This window comes from Nicotiana attenuata, unplaced genomic scaffold, assembly GCF_001879085.1.
Source record: "Nicotiana attenuata strain UT unplaced genomic scaffold, NIATTr2, whole genome shotgun sequence".
Taxonomy (NCBI): Eukaryota; Viridiplantae; Streptophyta; class Magnoliopsida; order Solanales; family Solanaceae; genus Nicotiana; species Nicotiana attenuata.
In genome coordinates, this window is record NW_017670424.1 from 192,156 (window position 1) to 211,314 (window position 19,159).

At 36.3% G+C, this 19,159-nt stretch overlaps 2 protein-coding genes across 11 annotated transcripts; both read left to right on the forward strand.

Annotated features, from left to right (window-relative positions):
• The first annotated feature begins 4,844 nt into the window (after positions 1-4,844).
• On the forward strand, positions 4,845-13,893 carry LOC109239222 (origin of replication complex subunit 2-like). Of its 10 annotated transcripts, none has more exons than XM_019405755.1 (8): positions 5,689-6,246; positions 7,389-7,504; positions 8,509-8,656; positions 10,284-10,390; positions 10,470-10,635; positions 11,366-11,657; positions 12,939-13,166; positions 13,282-13,893. In XM_019405755.1, exons 3-8 carry the CDS (start codon positions 8,528-8,530, stop codon positions 13,476-13,478), a joined length of 1,119 nt encoding a protein of 372 aa, XP_019261300.1. In that variant the 5' UTR covers positions 5,689-6,246; positions 7,389-7,504; positions 8,509-8,527; the 3' UTR covers positions 13,479-13,893. The 10 variants fall into 10 exon arrangements, with proteins under 10 accessions (XP_019261301.1, XP_019261300.1, XP_019261299.1 ...); XM_019405754.1 differs by having other exon boundaries at positions 7,392-7,504; XM_019405758.1 differs by lacking the exon at positions 7,389-7,504 and having other exon boundaries at positions 13,282-13,328; positions 13,482-13,893.
• A 1,403-nt stretch (positions 13,894-15,296) lies between these two features.
• LOC109239223 (probable receptor-like protein kinase At1g11050) lies at positions 15,297-17,546 on the forward strand. Its single transcript, XM_019405763.1, has one exon. The coding sequence runs from the start codon at positions 15,299-15,301 to the stop codon at positions 17,165-17,167; it is 1,869 nt and encodes a 622-aa protein (XP_019261308.1). The 5' UTR covers positions 15,297-15,298; the 3' UTR covers positions 17,168-17,546.
• The last annotated feature ends 1,613 nt before the right edge of the window (positions 17,547-19,159 follow it).

Sequence of the window (19,159 nt, forward strand, 5' to 3'; positions counted from 1 at the left end):
CTCAAATAGGCCTCCTCATTCAAAGCTGAAATTGTTTAGCATGACTTACAAGTACTGGTTAGGTCTTTAATTAAATTTACGTAAAGGGAGTGGCTGATTTATTACATATTTTCAGATAAGAAGTCCGAATTAGGCCTTCCTGCCGATTGTAATTATTAAAGACTGGTATAATCAATTGATTACCTAATGGTTTGCCTAGGTGAAACCTATAGGCATGANGCATGATGTCTAACAAGGTCAAGCATACTAATTTTAAGGAAGATTACTGACTTTAGAAATAAACCAATTCTGCGGATATTAATAACATTATTACTGATTTTAGACTTGCGGATGAATCAGATTTAAACGATTGCTCCTATAGGCATGAATTCTAAGTGTTATTGATTTTAAAACGGTTATGTAAATGTAGGAATCCTATGAACATGGTATCTAGGATGCAATTGATTATTCCTTAACCTATGGATTGTTTGCCTAATGTCATATGCATATGTAGAAGTGCAGAAACTTATAGGAATGGCTTCTATATGATGAAATGCATAAATTATAGGCATGATTTTTATATGCAATATTGAAGCAAACTATAGGCAGGATCTCTATATGGGAAAATCTATAGGCAGGATCTCTATATGCAGTAATGAAATGGCTTATAGGCAGGATTTCTATATGCAGATACATAGAAAAAATGTTGTGAATGCAGAAATAAAGCCTAAAACATGATATCTACCCCCATATGCATAACATGAGAGACCCCCCCCACCCCCACCCCGTTTACCGTACTACACCCACTAACGTATTACCAAGATTTATTTACAACTCTGAAATGAATCCAGTAAAAGTAAATAAATAATCGCATACATTTCAGAAATTGAATAATAAAAAATTTTCGTTTTTTCAACGCAAAACCAAGGGAGATCCTATTCAACTCTCTAGTACTTGAAACACTGAAATAAACAACTTCCAAAGAATCATGATTTTCCAAACCAATTCTCATCTCATTGGTGTGTGTCAAAGTTCCAGGAAGCTTCATCAACTCCAGGCAGGGCTTGCTACAACCCAGTTTCACATTTGCAGGATCAGATTATAGTGCAGTGTGGGAGGGGCCAGCCCTCAAATGTCCAAGTTCAGAGGGAATTTCAAGGTCCCCAAGGCAAGGATCATAGGAGGGGGGCAGAACTTAGAGTCTAAGAATAAGTGTAAGTGCAATAGAGGGGGAATTAGGGAAAGCCATGCGACAAACTAGTGGTTATGCCCAGCAATTAGGAAGCTGGCACACCCCTGACCAGCCTGTCAGCTTGAAATTTGGGAGTTTGTGTGACCTATTGAAGGTCAGGTTCAGACCGTGGCAGTAATTTGGTATACTGCTTAGGCCCGTGTAACTTTAACTCAGCACACAAAAGGAATGGGGGTATAGGGGATTTATATATAGTAGTAAACATAAAAGGAAGTAATATATCAGAACATGAGCAGCAAAGGTAGGCAAGATTAGAGCAACACTGTAAAGTAACACATAGGGAAAGAGCTGAAATCAAAATTGAGACATACCAGTTTCAGGGAAACAAATAAGAAAAACAGCAGTCTTGAAAAGCCAAGTTGCAAAGCAAAGAAGCTACAAAAAGTCTCAGCAGAGAGTAGAGAGTTTGAAAGAGTAATTGTGATTGAAAAGTATGTGTGTTGAGAGTATGAGTATGGACTTTAGGAATTCAGAAGTTCAATAGTTCTAAAGTTCTAACTTTCAAAGCTTAAAGCCTTTTTTTCAGTGTGAAGGCGAGCCGCTTTTTATAGTGCAGCAAATTAGCATAGAAAAAGGTAAGGAAATAACATTGTAATCAGTCTCCCTTTAGTTAAGGGATTCTGATTTCAAACGGGTAAAAACAATTAAGAAAAGGGGTTTGAAAAATATTTTCCTAGCAGTATAATAAAGGGTAAGTACATAGAAGCTATTTAAGGCAACAAACTAATAGTACACGGTTTGTAAAAAAAAGGAAAAGGAATCAACCAGTAAAATCAAAATTTCAGACTTTTACTTGAATGAATCAAGTCAGGAAAGGGGTAAAGAAAGGTTCAAGTAGGGAATATCAGTAACAATCAAGTGAACACAATTAAAGGAATTCGGAATCAATTAGTAGTTGGCAAAACCTTTTTTGAAAGAAGAGTTCTCATATATAAAATACACAAATATGTAAATCAAGAAAGGACTGTCAAGTTATTTAGAAGAGAGTTTAATCAAAGAAAAGTTCAGAATCATAAGCAAAGAGATACAGGTTCAATTTGCAGACTCATAGTGGGTCTGAGAGTCCAGGGTCCCAAAGTGGAACCCTAACTCAAACACAAAATCAAAATCGTCAAGAGAAACCCCCAAATCCTAGGGTTTCACAATTAGGTCAGACATGGAGGTGAGAAAGCAAGCCATTTGTTTCAGAACCTCAGCAAAACAGATATGATAGCATGCTTGAACGACAAAGGAAGAAAAATCATGAAGAACATATTTGAGAAAACTTAGAACCTAAAAAAGTTCAGAAGGGGGAGATAATACAAACTTGAACACAAGTAGATGAAGCATGTAAGAACATGAACAGAGTCCAGTAAACAAAATCAAATAACTTAACGGTAGACACATATAGTAAAGAGTAAAGAAAACATAGCAAAGATAACAAGAGTAACATGTATAGTAGAAAAAGAAAAGGTAAAAGACAGTACATGCGTAAAATAAAAGAAATCACACGAGCAGGGTATAGACAAACACACATAAAGCAAAGAAGAATAAAAATCAGAAAGATTTTCCAAAAATCTTTTCCGAAACCCTAAAATCGGAGAGAAGCGATTTTGACAAAACTTTTAGGGAAAACACTTTAGATGGCAAGAAAAGCATAGATACAGTAAAGATCTAACCAAATAATGATGAAAGAACCTCGAATAGCTTATGATTTCGGAGAAACCCTAGAAATGAGAAAGGCTTGGAAACAGGTCCGATCTTGAGTAGGAGAGGTCAAGAATCATGTTCCTGAGCCTTGAATCTGCCGGAGCACGGCCGGAGAAGCCATGGAATCAAAGATCGGAGAAGATCGAAGGGAGAACCATCGAAGTCAGCCTTCCAGACTTCGAACATTCAAGGTCTAATGGTGGAGAGGGTGGGTAGAGACCATCCATGGCCTGGGAAGCCATGGATTCCGGTGAAAAATACGGTGAAGGAAGGTGGGAGAAGGCTAGGGTTCCAAAGAACTGATGAGAGGATTTGAGAGTGTTTTGGGATTCCAGGGCGGCGGGTCAGGTGAGAATGAGGGGGACTAGGGTAGGTCGTTTAGTTTAATTATGGAAGGGTGACTTTTGGCCGTTGATCTTGAGTGATCAACGGTCCAGATTTAAGTGGGTAGGTGGGGAACGGGTTGGGTCGTTTGGAATTGGGTCGTGGGTTAGGTCCAAATTGAAACTAGGCCGGTTTAATTGGGTAGAATTGGGTCAATTTAGGGGCCAAAATTGAAATAAAATGGGGCTAAATATTAAATAGCCAATTTTCCCTTTTAATTTAAAAGTAAATTAAAAATACTGAAACAATTAATAGTGTATAAATATTAATTTTAAAATACTGGACCTAATTTTACAATTATAAAAATGCTATTAATCTTAAAGTAGGCTACAATTGCAATTATATACAATTTAGTCTTTTAAATACCAAATAAATTTATAAAAACTATACAAAAAATCACCTAAGCTATATTTTTGTGTAAACATGAGAATAAAATAGGTCATTCACCAAAATGATAAACTTTGGGAATAATTACTGATTTTTGTATTGCTAAAATGGACAATAAGTTGATTTAAAAAATCTTTAAAAATTAGGAAAAATACCAAAACACTTAGATATGCTTATATATGCGTATATATGCTATTTTGAAAGTACTTAGTATATAATAAATTACATAGGGAAAAATTGGATATCAACAGTGAGCATGTATTATCTATTTTGCAGCTATTCCTTTTCATTTGCTTGCTTCGTCTGTTACTGTGTTCAGCGGATTCAACTTCTCTGAATGGCGTGAACAAGTCCAGTTCCACTTAGGCGTGATGGATGTTGACTTGGCTCTACTGAATGATAAGCCCGCTGCCATTACTGATTCGAGCAGTGCGGATGAGAAGTCTTTCCATAAAGCATGGGAACGCTCTAACGGGCTAAACCTTATGTTTATGCGAATGAATATTGCCAACAACATTAAGAGTACTATTCCACAAACAGAAAGTGCCAGGGAATACTTGAAGTTTGTGGAAGGACGTTTTCGCTCTGCAGATAAGTCTCTCGCTGGTATACTAATGGCTGAACTCACGACCATGAAGTTTGATGGGTCGCGTAGTATGCAAAACCATATCATCGAGATGACTAACATTGCAGCAAGATTTCTGACCTTGGGGGTGAAAGTGGATAATTCCATTTTGGTTCAGTTTATTCTGAACCCGTTGCCTCCTTGCTGGTACACCAATTCCAATTAACGCTTCCGCTTCACGGTAATGGATTTCACTTCAGGTATGTTTTTCTGTAACGATTTGTGTAAGACTATCATGTTCAATATCCTGGTATGCAAATTAAATTTATGCTTACACTTGACAAATATTCCATTACTAGAACAAATAGCAGGGGGGGAATCGGATCCCCTTGCCTTAGTCATCTTCTCCCCTCAAAGTAACATTGGGTGAAACTTTAAATCAGGGAGCTCACTCATTCTCTTCATGGTTCTTGACAAATATTCCATTTAGAACAAATAGCAAGGGGGAATCAGATCCCCTTGCCTTAGTCCTCTTCTCCCCTCAAAGTAACTATACCTTTCCCCGTTCACCTTTACAAAGAACTTTGTAGAAGTTATACATGTCATTACTAGCTGAATAAATGAGCAAGGGAATCCATACCCAATTAGAGCCTTCTTTATGAAGTCCCAACTAACCACGTCATAGGCTTTTTCAAATCAATTTTCCCGAGGCATCTATGAGTTGTCTTTCTGTTGTAATGTCTTTGTAGATCATGACGAATTAGAACTTTGTATATCAAAGATCTCCCCTCAACAAATGCAGCTTGTGTATATGTTACTAAGTGATTTAGCACTCTCTTCAATCTGGTGTATAGTATCGTAGAGATACATTTGTAAATCGCATTGCAACGAGATAGGTCTGAACTGACTAGCCAGCCGAGGATCTTACACTTTAGGGATCAGAGATATCATGGTTGTATTTATCTGCTTTAACAACTTGCCATCTCTTAATTCCAAGATTTCCTAAAAAAGTCACTACCATAGCCATCTAGCACTGGGCTTTTGTTGATGTTAATGCCAAACATAGCTTGCTTCACCTCTTTTTCAGTGTACCCCTTAACTAATTCTAGTTGCTGATCCACTGATAGAGTGTACCCGTTCTTCAAAAAATTGTTGAATGCCTTGATTTTGTGCTCCTCTTTCTTCCCTAACAAGTCTTGGTATAATTCTACAAATATGTTGGCTATTGTCACGGGTTCTGTCTGTATTCTACCTTCCCTTTCCTTCAATTGAACTATTGCTTGTTTGAGCTTTCTATTCTTTATGACAACATAAAAATATTTGGTATTATCATCCCCTAATTTGATCCAGTTTGCCTTGCTCCTTTGCTGAAGAAATACTTCTGCCAAATATGATAATTTGATCCAGTGCTAACTGTGCCGCAAGTAATTCTTTTCTATCCTCAGTTGCCTCAGTTTTTATGTTTGTAAAATGCTTTTTTATTCAGCTCCTTCAGACTTTGTGAAGACTGTTATTCCACCCTAAATTACAATTGCTAGACAAAAATACTAGTTATCTAAACCTAAGAGAAAGTATTAAAGAGAAATAAAATAGCTATACTAAAGAAATCTAAATATTTAAACTTAAATAAGAAGAAAAAACAATAAAGAGAAAAGAAAAATAAAAGAAAATAAATAGCTACTGTGATTTAGCCCTTAAAAAGCAGCCGCACTTTTCTTCTTCACAGTTCACACTAAACCACAGTCATTTTTTTACATTCATCTTCCCCACCCTTGAAAAACCACCATAGAAGCCTTCACTTCCGTGTTCTCAATCATAATAGTCACAGAACTCCAAAGAACTCAAGAGATTTGTTCAGGTTTACTATTTGAGGTATCATCCGAGGCTTACCGTCAAAGCTCCGGTCGCCGCTCCGGTTCTGCGTCGCTGTTTATTCTCAGTTCGATCGTTGAGTTACAGAAGTTTTAACGTTCATATACACTCATAAAAGGTCCATTTATATCAACATATTAACCTTTCTTTCTTTTCCAGTTCATTGAAATTATTGATTTTTGTCCTTGGAATGTTGATTATTGAAGTATATGCTGATTTTGGTGTTTTTTTGCAAGTTATCGTGAGTTTCTTGCTGATGTTCTATATTTAAATTAGTCTTTTATGACTTTGGGTGTGGAATGCTTCACTACATGATGAAAATCCAAGTATTAACCGATATGGGTCGGGGTGGCTAAAACTGAAATGAGGACAATTAATAAGTTGTAGCTTTGAGGTTTACAGTATGAGAGGGTACAGTTTGTTTGGTGAAATATTTAATAGGATTAAATCCTTAAAGTGGCAGATTTTTATGGCTTTAAGTCAATGGTCTTTGGTTTAATTCATAAGCCAAAGAACGCTTTCTTTTTTTTTTCTTTTTTAAACTTAGTTTCACGTTTTCTTCAATTTCCGTTACTATTGTGTTACACGTTAGTTGTTCGTTTAAGTTAGTTCTTTCGCTACTTTGTTTTTTCCCCTCTGTTTTAAGAAGGTTTGAGTTATCGCTGCAAGAATTAAGATGGGGTTATAGCATCAGAAATTTCTTTCTTTAAAAATGGGCTAGTGATGGATTGCTAATAATCAGACCATTAGCTGATTTGGTTAAGCATTAAGATACTATATCTTGTTTTTTTACAAGTATTTTAAAGTTGTGTGCCAATTGATAATATCATTTAGAGTTGTTTCATGGGCTTAAGATGTTCATGGCAGTAGGAAAAGTAAGGAAAATTGGTGCCTCTTTGTTGCGTTACATTTTTCATGAGTTTTCTGTTTTGGTATGACTTTATTCTATTTTTTTTTAAAAGAAAAATTTGTTGATTGATGATATATTTGCAATGAATTTGTTGAACATGTGTTAAAAGCATGATTAGCCTTTTTGCTTTCCTAGGACTGGGGTAAAGTCTGTGTACCCCCAACTGGTACCTTAGGCCTCGACTCTTCTTCCCTATGGTGTCTGACGTGACTGCCTGGAAGAAGATATTTGTGTTTATGCTAGTGAAAAATTATAGTGGGTTTAGGAGATGAAAACGAGTGCTTCAATGGTGTTTATGAGGCTGCATTTTTATGGCTGTAAGGGTATAAAAATGGTGTCTTTGTGTGAAGAAGAAAGCTAAGTCATTCATGGAGAGCTATGGAGGAAGCTGCTTATGAAGACCCTTTTGATTGCGAGCTGCTATTACTTTCCGTTGCTGCTGCTATAGGTCTGTGTAGAGAAGATGGTGAGTGTTAAGTGAGGAGGAAGAGTATATACTCTATGCTTTGAGGAAAGCTGCGGCTGCTCAAAACTTTAGCTGCTAGGGTTTCCTAATTGTTTCTTGCTCTCTCTGTCTATCCGCCCGTTATTGAAATAAATTTCCGCTTTGTAAAACCTGTTTTTTTCATTATTAGAATAGATCTCATTTTGAATTTGAGGATTTCCAAGAGATCCTTTGAAGATTTAAGGTTTTAATTTCGGAGTTCATGGATAATATTTTCCCACTTGAGCCGTTTTTTTTTAGTTTTTAGAAATACTGACTTTTCCGAAAAAACAGCAATTCAGATTCAAGAGCTTAGGAATGAATGACAATCTTGAATTTTTATACATAGCAATAAGGACTACCTTTACAAACTAATAAGAAGTATATAAAAGGAGAAGAGGATGAAATCAAACTCACCACCGCACTTTCGAGTACTTGGTTGAGAACAACCACTGTTCTTTTTCTTCACCATCAGTGTTCGGTTCTAAGCAAATAAATACCCTAATGATGTTTTCCATTTATGCGGTGTTGGACCGACTATGGGCTTGGGCCTCGTTTTTCTTGCAACTTACTTGATTGCTTTCTTTCCTTTGCTTCCTTTTTTTTTGCTTTTGAGATTTTTTCATGGTACAACTTATTTAAAATTATTATCATAAATAATATCAGTTTTTGTTTTATTTCAAGATACAGATTTATTTATAGCTAAAAGCATATTTCTTAATTTTTAAAAATAAATACTCACCACAAATTAAGGGACCAGTTTCTCTTTAGTAAATGTGGAAGAGAAATTAGGGATTGTGGTTTTTATTTTATGATACAAAGAAAAGGCATCTGAATGAGAAAGAAGAGTGAAAAAGAAAAATAATCGGAAAGAAGATTGTGACGAGTTTAGTACCAACTTCCTAAAGGTTTTGATAAAACTTTGGTATTCAAAAACGCACTTCTCTGAGATTGTGCTTGTCAAATGATTAGTCTTAGTGTTTCAGGTTCTCTAAATCGGAGGAAATGGATGCAAATGAGATTGAGGAAGAGGAGTTTGGGTTCTCAAGAAACTATTTTCTTGCTAAAGAAGTGGGCTCTTCACGCAAAAAGTCAGCTCGGAAGCTCTCTGAAATCGATCTTGTGGACGAAGAGGTCTGTGTTTGCCTTCTAATATCTCATCTGTTTATATTATTAGTTGCTAAATCTCAACCAAAGGTGGATTGTGAAGTACCATTGCTCCCAGACAGTTGTTGCAACCTTATGTAGGGATACTTCTTTTCAGAAATTGTTTAATTGTATATATGGCTCGAATTGAGTTCACTTAGTGTGAGGTAGAGAGACATAGCACATAATTTTCAAGATAACAAATATAAATAGTTATCTGTCGAGTTCAGGGAAAATGAGAAACTCCAAATCCAACAAATAATGAAAAGATATTCAAGATATTTTCTTAAGATTGAAAACATACTAGTTCCCGTTAGAATTGTTTGCTTTCACATATTTGCAAGGATTTGAATTATAGAATCCTCAATACATAATTTTTTTAACATTTGAATGAAGCTAATAAATAACAATTACACAAAGAAAAAGTGAAACTGAATTATTGTGAAATGCTTAAGAGATATTGATGGGAACCTGTACATGCAAATGGCCAGCTGTGTGTACAAATACATGAATGGAAAACCTTTTGCATCTGAATGGAGCCTTAGGAAATTCAGAGGTTAAACCCAATGTTCAAAAACGAGAGCAAAATGAATAGAAAGCCAGGTTGAAGGTAAAAGGAAGCATTCCTATCGCATAATCACATAACTATACAATTGTTGTCAGTTGACAATGTTGCAGCTTTTTATCTTTTGAAACAAAGAAATCCAAAAATAAAACGCCCAGACTAATAATAATCGTTCACGTTACTTTTTTTGATAGATAACAATCCTTACACATTAAGTTACCACTCAGAATTCTCTTTTTTCCCAGTCATTGCGGTAGCTTCAGTTAAACTATGTAGAAAGAAAAATATAGTATTTGGCCAGTCAAGTGCTTTTAAGAAAAAAAATGAATAAAGGTTATCCAAAAGATGAAAGTAGCAGAAATGAAGATGTTGAGATGGATGTGCGGGCATACTAGGCTTGATAAAATTAGGAACGAAGATATTCGGGAGAAGGTGGGGTGGCTCCCATGGACGACAAGATTCGGGAAGCAAGGCTTAGATGGTTCAGGCACGTGCAGAGGAGAAGCCTAAATGCGCCGATTAGGAGGCGTGAGCGGTTGGCTTTGGCGGGTATGAGAAGAGGTAGAGGGCGGCCTAAGAAGTATTGGGGAGAGTTGATCAGGCAGACATGGTACGACTTCAGATTTCCGAGGACATGGCTCTTGATAGGAATGTGTGGAGGTCGAGCATTGAAGGTTTGGAGGTAGTTGAGCGTTTTTCTTCTTCACTATTTTTCTGTTTTTCATAGTCCGTACCATTATTACTGGTTATTGTTATTGCTTTTCTATCTATTTTCTCTTACGATGCTGATATTATTTTTCTGGCTTCTGTTGTTATGAATCTATTGTCCCTTTTCGTCTTGTTGACAAAGGAAAGAAAGATAGAATCAACAAAGGGCTAGTGGACAATACCTTCAAAGATGAGGGTTAATATGCATTTTCCAAATTACACTTGTTGTACATGGTTGTGCCCTTATACATGTTTTAATCTTTCCTGACCAATGCATAATGGATAAAGTTCCAGTTATGATTCTTCTTACTGAGAGTCCACAATGATGATTGTTGCATGCAGGAATTAAGAGAGGTGGCAACTACTATTGAGCCCAAACATGAGAAAGAAGTAAATGATTTGATCAATAGGTACAAAAGTTTGTATTCAGAATGGCTTTTCGTGCTAAGGTCAGTGTCCACGATATGCTTCTTGGATAAGTTTTTTACCTGCCTTATATTCATTTGCTATCAAATGTAAACCTGGAAGGTTTCCCTTTCCAATCCTTTATTACTCTGATAGGTGTGGTTTTGCACTTTTGATGTATGGCTTTGGATCAAAGAAAGCTTTGATTGAAGATTTTGCCACAAGATCTTTAACTGAGTATTCTGTTGTTGTCGTCAATGGGTATCTCCAGTCTATAAATCTTAAACAGGTATTCACCCTATCATTTTCTTGTTTAAAAGTGCTGCTTGCTTTATACCTTTGTTTTAGAAAATAATTTTGGTTTAGAAAGTCTCAAAATCAGGATCTTCCATTTTGCAAATTTTCTGAAAAACAAAGTTTTAGGCCCGTATTTTAGGGTTAGACAGATTACTACAAGAACACTGATCATGACAGGAGCTTTTGCTCATGGAGCTATGTTGTTTGGTTGCAAGCTTCCTACTTTAGTGCATCACATGCTCACTGACATGGATTTTTAAGTTAGCAGTGACAATTTTTGAAGTTTAGCTGTTATCTGGTATATATCAAGGTAATCCCACTGGATTTAATGAGAGGGCAATAACTGAAGATATGACATTGGCAGGCACAATAAGATGGTTATGCCCAGATTTTAGTCTTAAAATGATTGAAATAGATTATTAGAGGTTGAAAATAAAGCTAAATGTTCCTTTTACTTGGTGTTATGGAAGCTATCATTACTTAAAAACACAAATATGTTTTGAGTTCATTTGATTCCTGGTGCCTGGGATTTAATATAATGGTAGTAATTACCTTTTTTTAATTTAATATATTTCTTACTATCAACAATTATTACAGTTATGAACACCCCCTCTTTATGATATTATATGATAAGATCCGTATGAGATGCACAATATCCGCGTTACTGGCACAAAATTTCTAGTAATACTAAGAGATCTGCTATTGTTGATCTTTTATTGCAGGTGGTGATAACACTAGCTGAGCTCCTTTGGGATCAACTAAAATTGCGACAAAAGACAACATCAAGAAATCTGTCTAAAAGCCAACAACCATTTAACCCCAGATCCATGGATGAGCTTCTTGCTTTTCTAGACAAACCAGATCTAGAAGATGAGTGTTTTGTTTGCATTGTTGTTCATAACATTGATGGTCCAGGGTTGCGTGATTCTGACTGCCAACAATGTCTTGCAAGTATTGCTGCTTGTTCTCATGTCCGTATGGTTGCTTCCATTGACCATGTCAATGCTCCTCTTTGTAAGTGTTTTCTGCAAACGCGTGTGTGAGCATGTATATGACGTGCATAATAGATAGGGATGACAATAGGCGCGGGTGTAGTGCGGGTTCTGTCTTAACCTGCAAAACTTCAACCTGCCCGCTCCGCGCCGCATAGCATTTTCACCCACGTCCACCCGCCCCGCACTCACACCCGCGTCGCCCCCCTTAATTTTTTCTTCTTTATTTTTTCAGTTTTATTTCTTTTTGATCTTTTGATTGGAATTTTCCGTCTCAGCTAAGGATTTAAGGTGGGTGCAACTGTAAACTGTTTTACTAGGTTTCTTTTTTCTTTTTCGGGCAATAAGCGAGAAGAAAAAAATAGCTAATAGGTTTTCAAGAACTATTACATGCTACTCACCATGTCTCAATTCCTCTGAATTTTTAGTATTTCCATTTGAGATGTTTAAAAATATATGACAACACTCTATCATTAACTTCTTAACAAGTAATTCATTATTTCAGTTGTAGTGATAAAATGCATAAATCAAAACCACTGATAACAAAAGTGATGAATTAAAGAACTCACATTTAATCAACATCAATAATGAGAATTGAGAGCTAACAACTACTAAAATGGCCGACAAAAGAATGTGCTAAAGTTTGCCAGTGAAGAAGCAGAAGGATGAGAAAGCTGATATTAGTACTTACCCCAAAAAAATAGCTGATATATTAGTCATGAGTGTGCAAATGATATTGGGATTATATAGTACAACACTAGACTGTTGTAAGCATCAAAGCTCTTCTGTCAAGCCAGAGTCATTATTGTGTGATTGCATCATCAGTATATGTTTCTAGCTTGGCCAAACCCACACCAACACCATCGTCAACCCGCAACGTACCCCGCAACCGCAAAAAATTTTTATTTTTATTTTTATAAATCAACCCACACAGGCCCAAACCCGCCCCGCCCCGCCCCGCACCCACACTGCCCCATTGCCATCCCTAATAACAGAGGATGTCTAGAGGTGTAAGGGAGTGTTTTGTGAAGTCTGTTTTCCGTAGCTTGCATGTATTGTGCCTTTTACTAATTTTACCTGTTTTAAGAATTACTAGGTATTACTGCCTTTTGCTAATTGCTGCTTAGCCGTAAATATATAGCACCTTAACTGTACCATCTGATGCTGAAATGTCAAGTTCTGGTCATTCCTTAGTATCTCTCTCAACACCTAGATTTCGAACTCTTATAGGAGTATTTATTATGTGCATGTCACATTGAAAAAAGTCTAATTTTTACTACGTTGGCTATGTCATATATATCAGTGTGGGACAAGAAGATGGTCCATACACAGTTTAACTGGTATTGGTCCCATGTTCCTACTTTTGCTCCATACAAGGTTGAAGCAATGTTTTTCCCTTTCATTCTCGCTCATGGGGGCACTGCTCAAAGTGTGAAGACAGCTTCAATTGTCTTACAGAGTCTGACACCAAATGCTCAAAATGTTTTTAAAGTTCTTGCGGAGCATCAATTGGCGCACTCTGATGAAGAAGGCAAGTTCTTTCATACGTTGGTTTCCCATTTCTATTTCCATTTCCATGTATGTAGAATGCAATTAGATCTATCTGCTATTAATCATTCATTCAAGTTGGACATTGTTCTTCTCAGGGATGCCAATCAATAATCTGTACACTACATGCCGAGAACGTTTCCTGGTGAGTAGTCAAGTTACTTTGAATTCACATCTGACAGAATTTAAGGACCATGAGTTGATCAAAACCAAAAGAAATTCGGATGGTCAAGATTGCTTGTATATTCCTCTTACAAATGAAGCCCTTCAGAAACTTATCGCAGAGATCATTTAACAGGGTTTCTATACGAGAGGGGAAATTACTAATTGGCAAGTTCTAAGCAGATGCATCTTTATGTATGGGAAAAATTTCACGTGCAGAAAAGTGCATCTACTCACTGCTTGCTAGTAAGAAATACTAGCCTGGTTCTCCGCTGGCTGTCACATTGACATGTTAGGATATCAGTTTAGTATGGAAAACCTATCAAGCATATTTAAGAGGCAGCAAAGGTACTGCGTGCTCCTGGTTTCAGTTGTCTATGGTGTGGGGGTTTACTAGATCCTCTTTTGTAAATGTTGTAACAGTAGTAATTTCTGTTGACCATCTTCTTATTAAGAGATTCAGCTTTGTAAAAAGGCCAATTACTTTGAATATAGTCTGCAGTCACTTGAAGCACCGTTTGATGTTTTATAGATTCTTGCTTCTTTAATTATCCAAGTAACTAAGGGTGAGCCCTAGTGGTCAACGAAGTGGTTGAAACCATGGCAGATAAAAATACATTTGGTATTACCTGTTCTGAGAAGAATTATCTAACTGTTTGAGCCATAACATTGCCTGGGAGTAAAATGTGTATTACCTGCTCTAAAGAATGTTGGTAAAAGGTACGTATTCAAACAGAATTCTAGGAAAGAAACTGGCTGGCTAATTTTTGCTGGTTTGTCTTTAAAGTTGTTTGGTCTGTGATGCGATTGCAGAGGGTGGAGTCGTCATTTGGGAGTTTGATAAATGAATGCTACATTATCTTGCAGCTATTTCGCTTGTCTCATACTTTTCCAATTGCTCTCTTTTCATTAACCTCTACAGTTCAAAATTTTGTATACTTGTTAATACAGATATAATTAGCTATACATTTGAGGAGAAAAATGCAACACTAAATGTTGGTTTTTCCAATTCCTACACAAGGAGACAATTTATATTTAGGGTTTCTTACACTTTTAGCCCGCGTCAGAAACTATTTATATTTGGTAGCTTAAAAATGTATAAAATTTGTATAATTTTTGTATAAACATACAAAATGTATATATACGACGAATATACCAAAAAAATATTTTTTTGGCTATTATTTTAAAAGCGGCTATACAGTGTCATTGTCCGTTCAATTTATTATTTAGTCCTTGATGGGAATATGAGTAAACTAAAGATTATGTGTATCTGGAATATTATAAGTAGAAATACCACAACTAACCAAGACTTTCATTATTAGATTTCCAAATTTCACATATTTCTTGTTAATACGGGTTGATTTGTTGAGGATGGACCTCTTCTATATGTCAAGAAGTTGGCATTACGCGTGAAAGTAAAAGATTCTAACTATTAATACGGTAACATTTTTTTTTAAAAAAGAGTAAAGATTAAAGATTAAACGAGGAAATCAAATTAGTTATACTTAAAATAAAGAAAGCATAGCTGAGTTGATCTGCGAACATCGAAAAGACTAAAGTAATTAAAATTTCGAAAGAGATATTAGTCAGACTTCCAGATCTAGTTATTTTATTTATTTATTATAGGGGTGTGCATTCGAATCGGTTTATCGACAAATCGAATCGATTATTTGTTATCGAAATCGAAACCTTATTGAAACGATAACGATAAGCATATGTACAAATCGATAATCGATAAGGGTCAAAATCGAATCGATAAATCGAATGCACACCCCTAATTTATTATGTTAAAGAAGCACTAGTGACATTTTCTTGACTATGACCAAACTTTCCAAAGTCCACCTACAGCTCTTTCAATTAAAACGTGCAAAATTGACCACATGCGCCAACCATTTTTGATCTCCTTTACTATAAGTGATTAAACGAACTCTTTGGACAAATCATTATATAGCCATGATACTCAACTCCAAATTTCTCTTTTACATGCTCTTCTTCATCTCATTTTCTTTTCCTTTCTCCTATGCTTTGCATTCTTCTTCATGTCCAATCAACTTTGATTACATAGAAACCTGCAAATGGGACACTTCTTTATGCACAGGAGAGTCTTTAGAAAAGAGCTGTTGCCAAACTCTCCGTAGTCTTTTTGGAATAGGACTCGCTCAATACCTCAAAGATACATCCATGTTTTATCTCCCAAACGAAAATGTTGTCGTCTCGTGCATTTCAGACTTCAAATCCAAGCTTTCTTCCATGTCCATTTCTCAATCTTTTGTCTCTCAGTGCATGAATGACACTAATGAATTCGTCGTTAAGCCTTCGAGTTGTGGAGGGATTGTCACAATCAAAGATTGGATGGAAAAAGTTGGTCCAAGTAGTCTACTTGACTCATCTTGTACTGGTGATCTTGGAGGACTTACTAGGTGCAGCTTGTGTGTTGATGCTGGTTTGAAGGTAAACAGTTATTTAGTTTCTTTGAATCCGAATTCGACTACGACTAACAGGTGCTTCTATTTCACTGTCCTTTATGCTGCTGCTATGGTTAATGAATTTGGACCTAAGGATCCAAGAACTGCTAGTTGTGTTCTTGCCTTGCCTTTGGCTAACAAGGCTAGAGGATCGCGCAATCTTAGCAGAGACACTCTGTTAAAATTGGTTTTCGGGTTTTTAGGTGCTTTCTTTGGGATTTTGGGTGCTATAAGTATTATTATTATTATTTACAAAAAATGGGATAAAAAGAGAAAGCAAGATGCATTACATCAAGGGTATGTGACTAGTGTTAGATCCCAAATTTTGCCTAACACTGGTGCTAAATGGTTTCAAGTAGGAGAGCTTGAACAAGCCACAAATGGATTCTCTCAAAGGAATATGATAGGCCAAGGAGGAAGTGGAACTGTCTATAAAGGGACACTTTCTGATGGTACATTAATTGCTGTGAAGAAAATTATTGATATGGATTGTAAGGGTGATGAGGAGTTTATTAATGAAGCAGAGATTATAAGCAAGATTAGGCATAGAAATCTTCTTCCTTTAAGAGGTTTTTGTGTCACAAGTGATGATTTGAATGGCAAAGGGAGATATTTGGTGTATGATTTCATGCCAAATGGTAGCTTAGATGATCATCTATTCAACGCTGGAACGAAACGATTATCTTGGCCTCAACGAAAGAACATAATTATCGATGTGGCTAAAGGGCTTGCTTATTTGCATTATGGAATCAAACCTTCAATTTACCACCGCGATATAAAGGCCACGAATATACTCGTGGACATGGATATGAAGGCAAGAGTTGCAGATTTCGGATTAGCTAAGCAAAGCAAAGAAGGACAAACTCATCTTACAACAAGGGTGGCTGGCACATATGGATATCTAGCACCTGAATATGCGCTATATGGACAGTTGACAGAGAAGAGCGATGTTTATAGCTTTGGCATCGTGATCCTCGAGATCATGAGTGGGAGGAGGGTTCTTGACGCGTCGAATTCTTCTGCATTGTTGATCACTGATTGGGCATGGACAATGGTCAAATCAAGAAATGTAGAAGGCGTTTTCGAGGTGTCAATAAGGGAGGAAGGGCCAAAGATAGTAATGGAGAGATTTGTTCATGTTGGTATACTTTGTGCTCATGTTATGGTAGCTCTAAGACCAACAATTGAAGATGCTTTGAAAATGCTTGAGGGTGACATTGACATTCCAAGATTACCTGATAGGCCACTGCCCCTTGGCTTTGAGTCATTTGAATCATATTCCTTACACAGTTATAGATTCAGAGATAGTTCAATTAGCAGCAGCAGTAACAGCTTATCAAGGTTTATACATACATAGAAAACTTATTTCTGACCGTATTGCTGTCATGTGACCAGGAGGTCACGGGTTCAAGCCGTGGAAATAGCCTCTTGCAGAAATGTAGGGTAAGGTTGCGTACAGTAAACCCTTGTGGTCCGGCTTTTCCCTAGACCCTGTGCATAGCAGAAGTTTAGTACACCGGTCTGTGGAAGGAAAGTTCAATTGTAAGGGCTCTTGAAAGGTCAGAAAAATTGCACATATGCCAGACACAAGTTTAAAATCAATTTTGCCTTTTTTTGTCTTGGTCTTATTTTGACCTTTTCTTCTCCTCAATCCTCTTGTTTACTAGTTGTATTATTTTCTTGTAAAGATTTGTACAAAAATTAAAGCTAGAAAGGATTTGGTGGGCATTCTTTTGTGGGTTTCGTCTGCAAATAAGGTATTTAATCAGCGTTTGTGAAATTGAGAACAAAATCCAACTTAAACTTAAAAAGGGAACTACCAGTTATGTCCGCCCAACAACAACAACCACCCAGTGTAATTCCACAACTGGAGTCTGGGAATAGGATATACGCAGCCTTACCCCTACCTTGGAGGGCAGAGAAACTGTTTCTAATAGACCCTCGGCCAAATATTATCAATATTAGCCAAACGCTACCAATATTAGCCAATTAGCTATTTGTAGCAAAGAAAAAAAGGTCTAATTTTTGCTTTATTTTGAGTCAGTGTTGTTGGAATAGATTGGGTATATCTTAAGGAGTTTGAATCTTAGTTTTGGAATGATTTTTGATGGAGTTTTGGGACAGTTTGAATTGATAATTCGAAGTAGAAGATAAAATATGAAAAAAGATGATGTGTATCACACTTTATATCATTTGTACATCACATATATATCGTATGTGTATCAAATGTGTATAACATGTATATCCATGTATACCTGTGTGTGAGATACATGTGTAGTAGAAGATAAAATATGAAAAAAGATGATGTGTATCACACTTTATATCATTTGTGTATCACATATGTATCGTATGTGTATCAAATGTGTATAACATGTATATCCATATATACCTGTGTGTGAGATACATGTGTAGTAGAAGAATTTTTTAAACTCGATTTTAACTACGAATTTTGATATCAAACCAGTCCGTATCACCTCAAATCTTGCTCAAATCTTGTATATTGCCTCATCTATATATTTTCAATGAATTCCAACCATACCCATTGAAACAAATCTTTTTTTTGCGTAATTTGTTGTAATATTGTATATCTTGATAATGAATTCTGACTCCAAATTAGTCTAGTTCATCTTCAAACTTCCTCACATTTTGTAAATTGTTTAATCTAAATGTGTTTTTAACGATCCGCAACAAAACCCATGTTACACCCCACGCATAAAATAAAGTAGGAAAGGATGGCTCAAGCGCGGCCAATCAGCCGGCGACGCGTTTGAGGCTAGAAGGAGGTATACGTTTCAGTAAGCATGTGACAAGTGTCCCACCGGGCACTGTGATCGGGCAGGGACGACCCATTTTGCATGTAGACCCGGCGGAGTCTCCTATGCACCCTCAGTCACAAATCATGTACTTGATCAAGAAACTCTCTTCTCTACATTTATCAGCGTATCATTTTCGTTCTTTAGAATAGACACCTCCATTTTAAGATTTATGTCCAACTTTGGGGTTTCTTGCTCTCCTTTTATATATGTTATCCCTGGTATTAATTACCAAAAAAATGAAGTTTTGTGAAATAGATTGTTGTAGATGATTGCAAAGAATAAATTTCATTTTAACTTTGGTTAAAGCACTAATTACAATGGGTGTAGGCAACGCATAATCCATCCTTTGAAGAATAGAGACCAAGAAATAGAACACATACATTCCATCTAACTTCATTAGAATGTATATTTGGATAGATTAAATTTGATTTAAATTTGGATAGAACATATTAATAGATTTAACTTTTTTTTATTTTTTAACCCGTTTAAATTTACTATACATAGGGGGAAGGTGTGTGGGGGGTGTGTGTGGG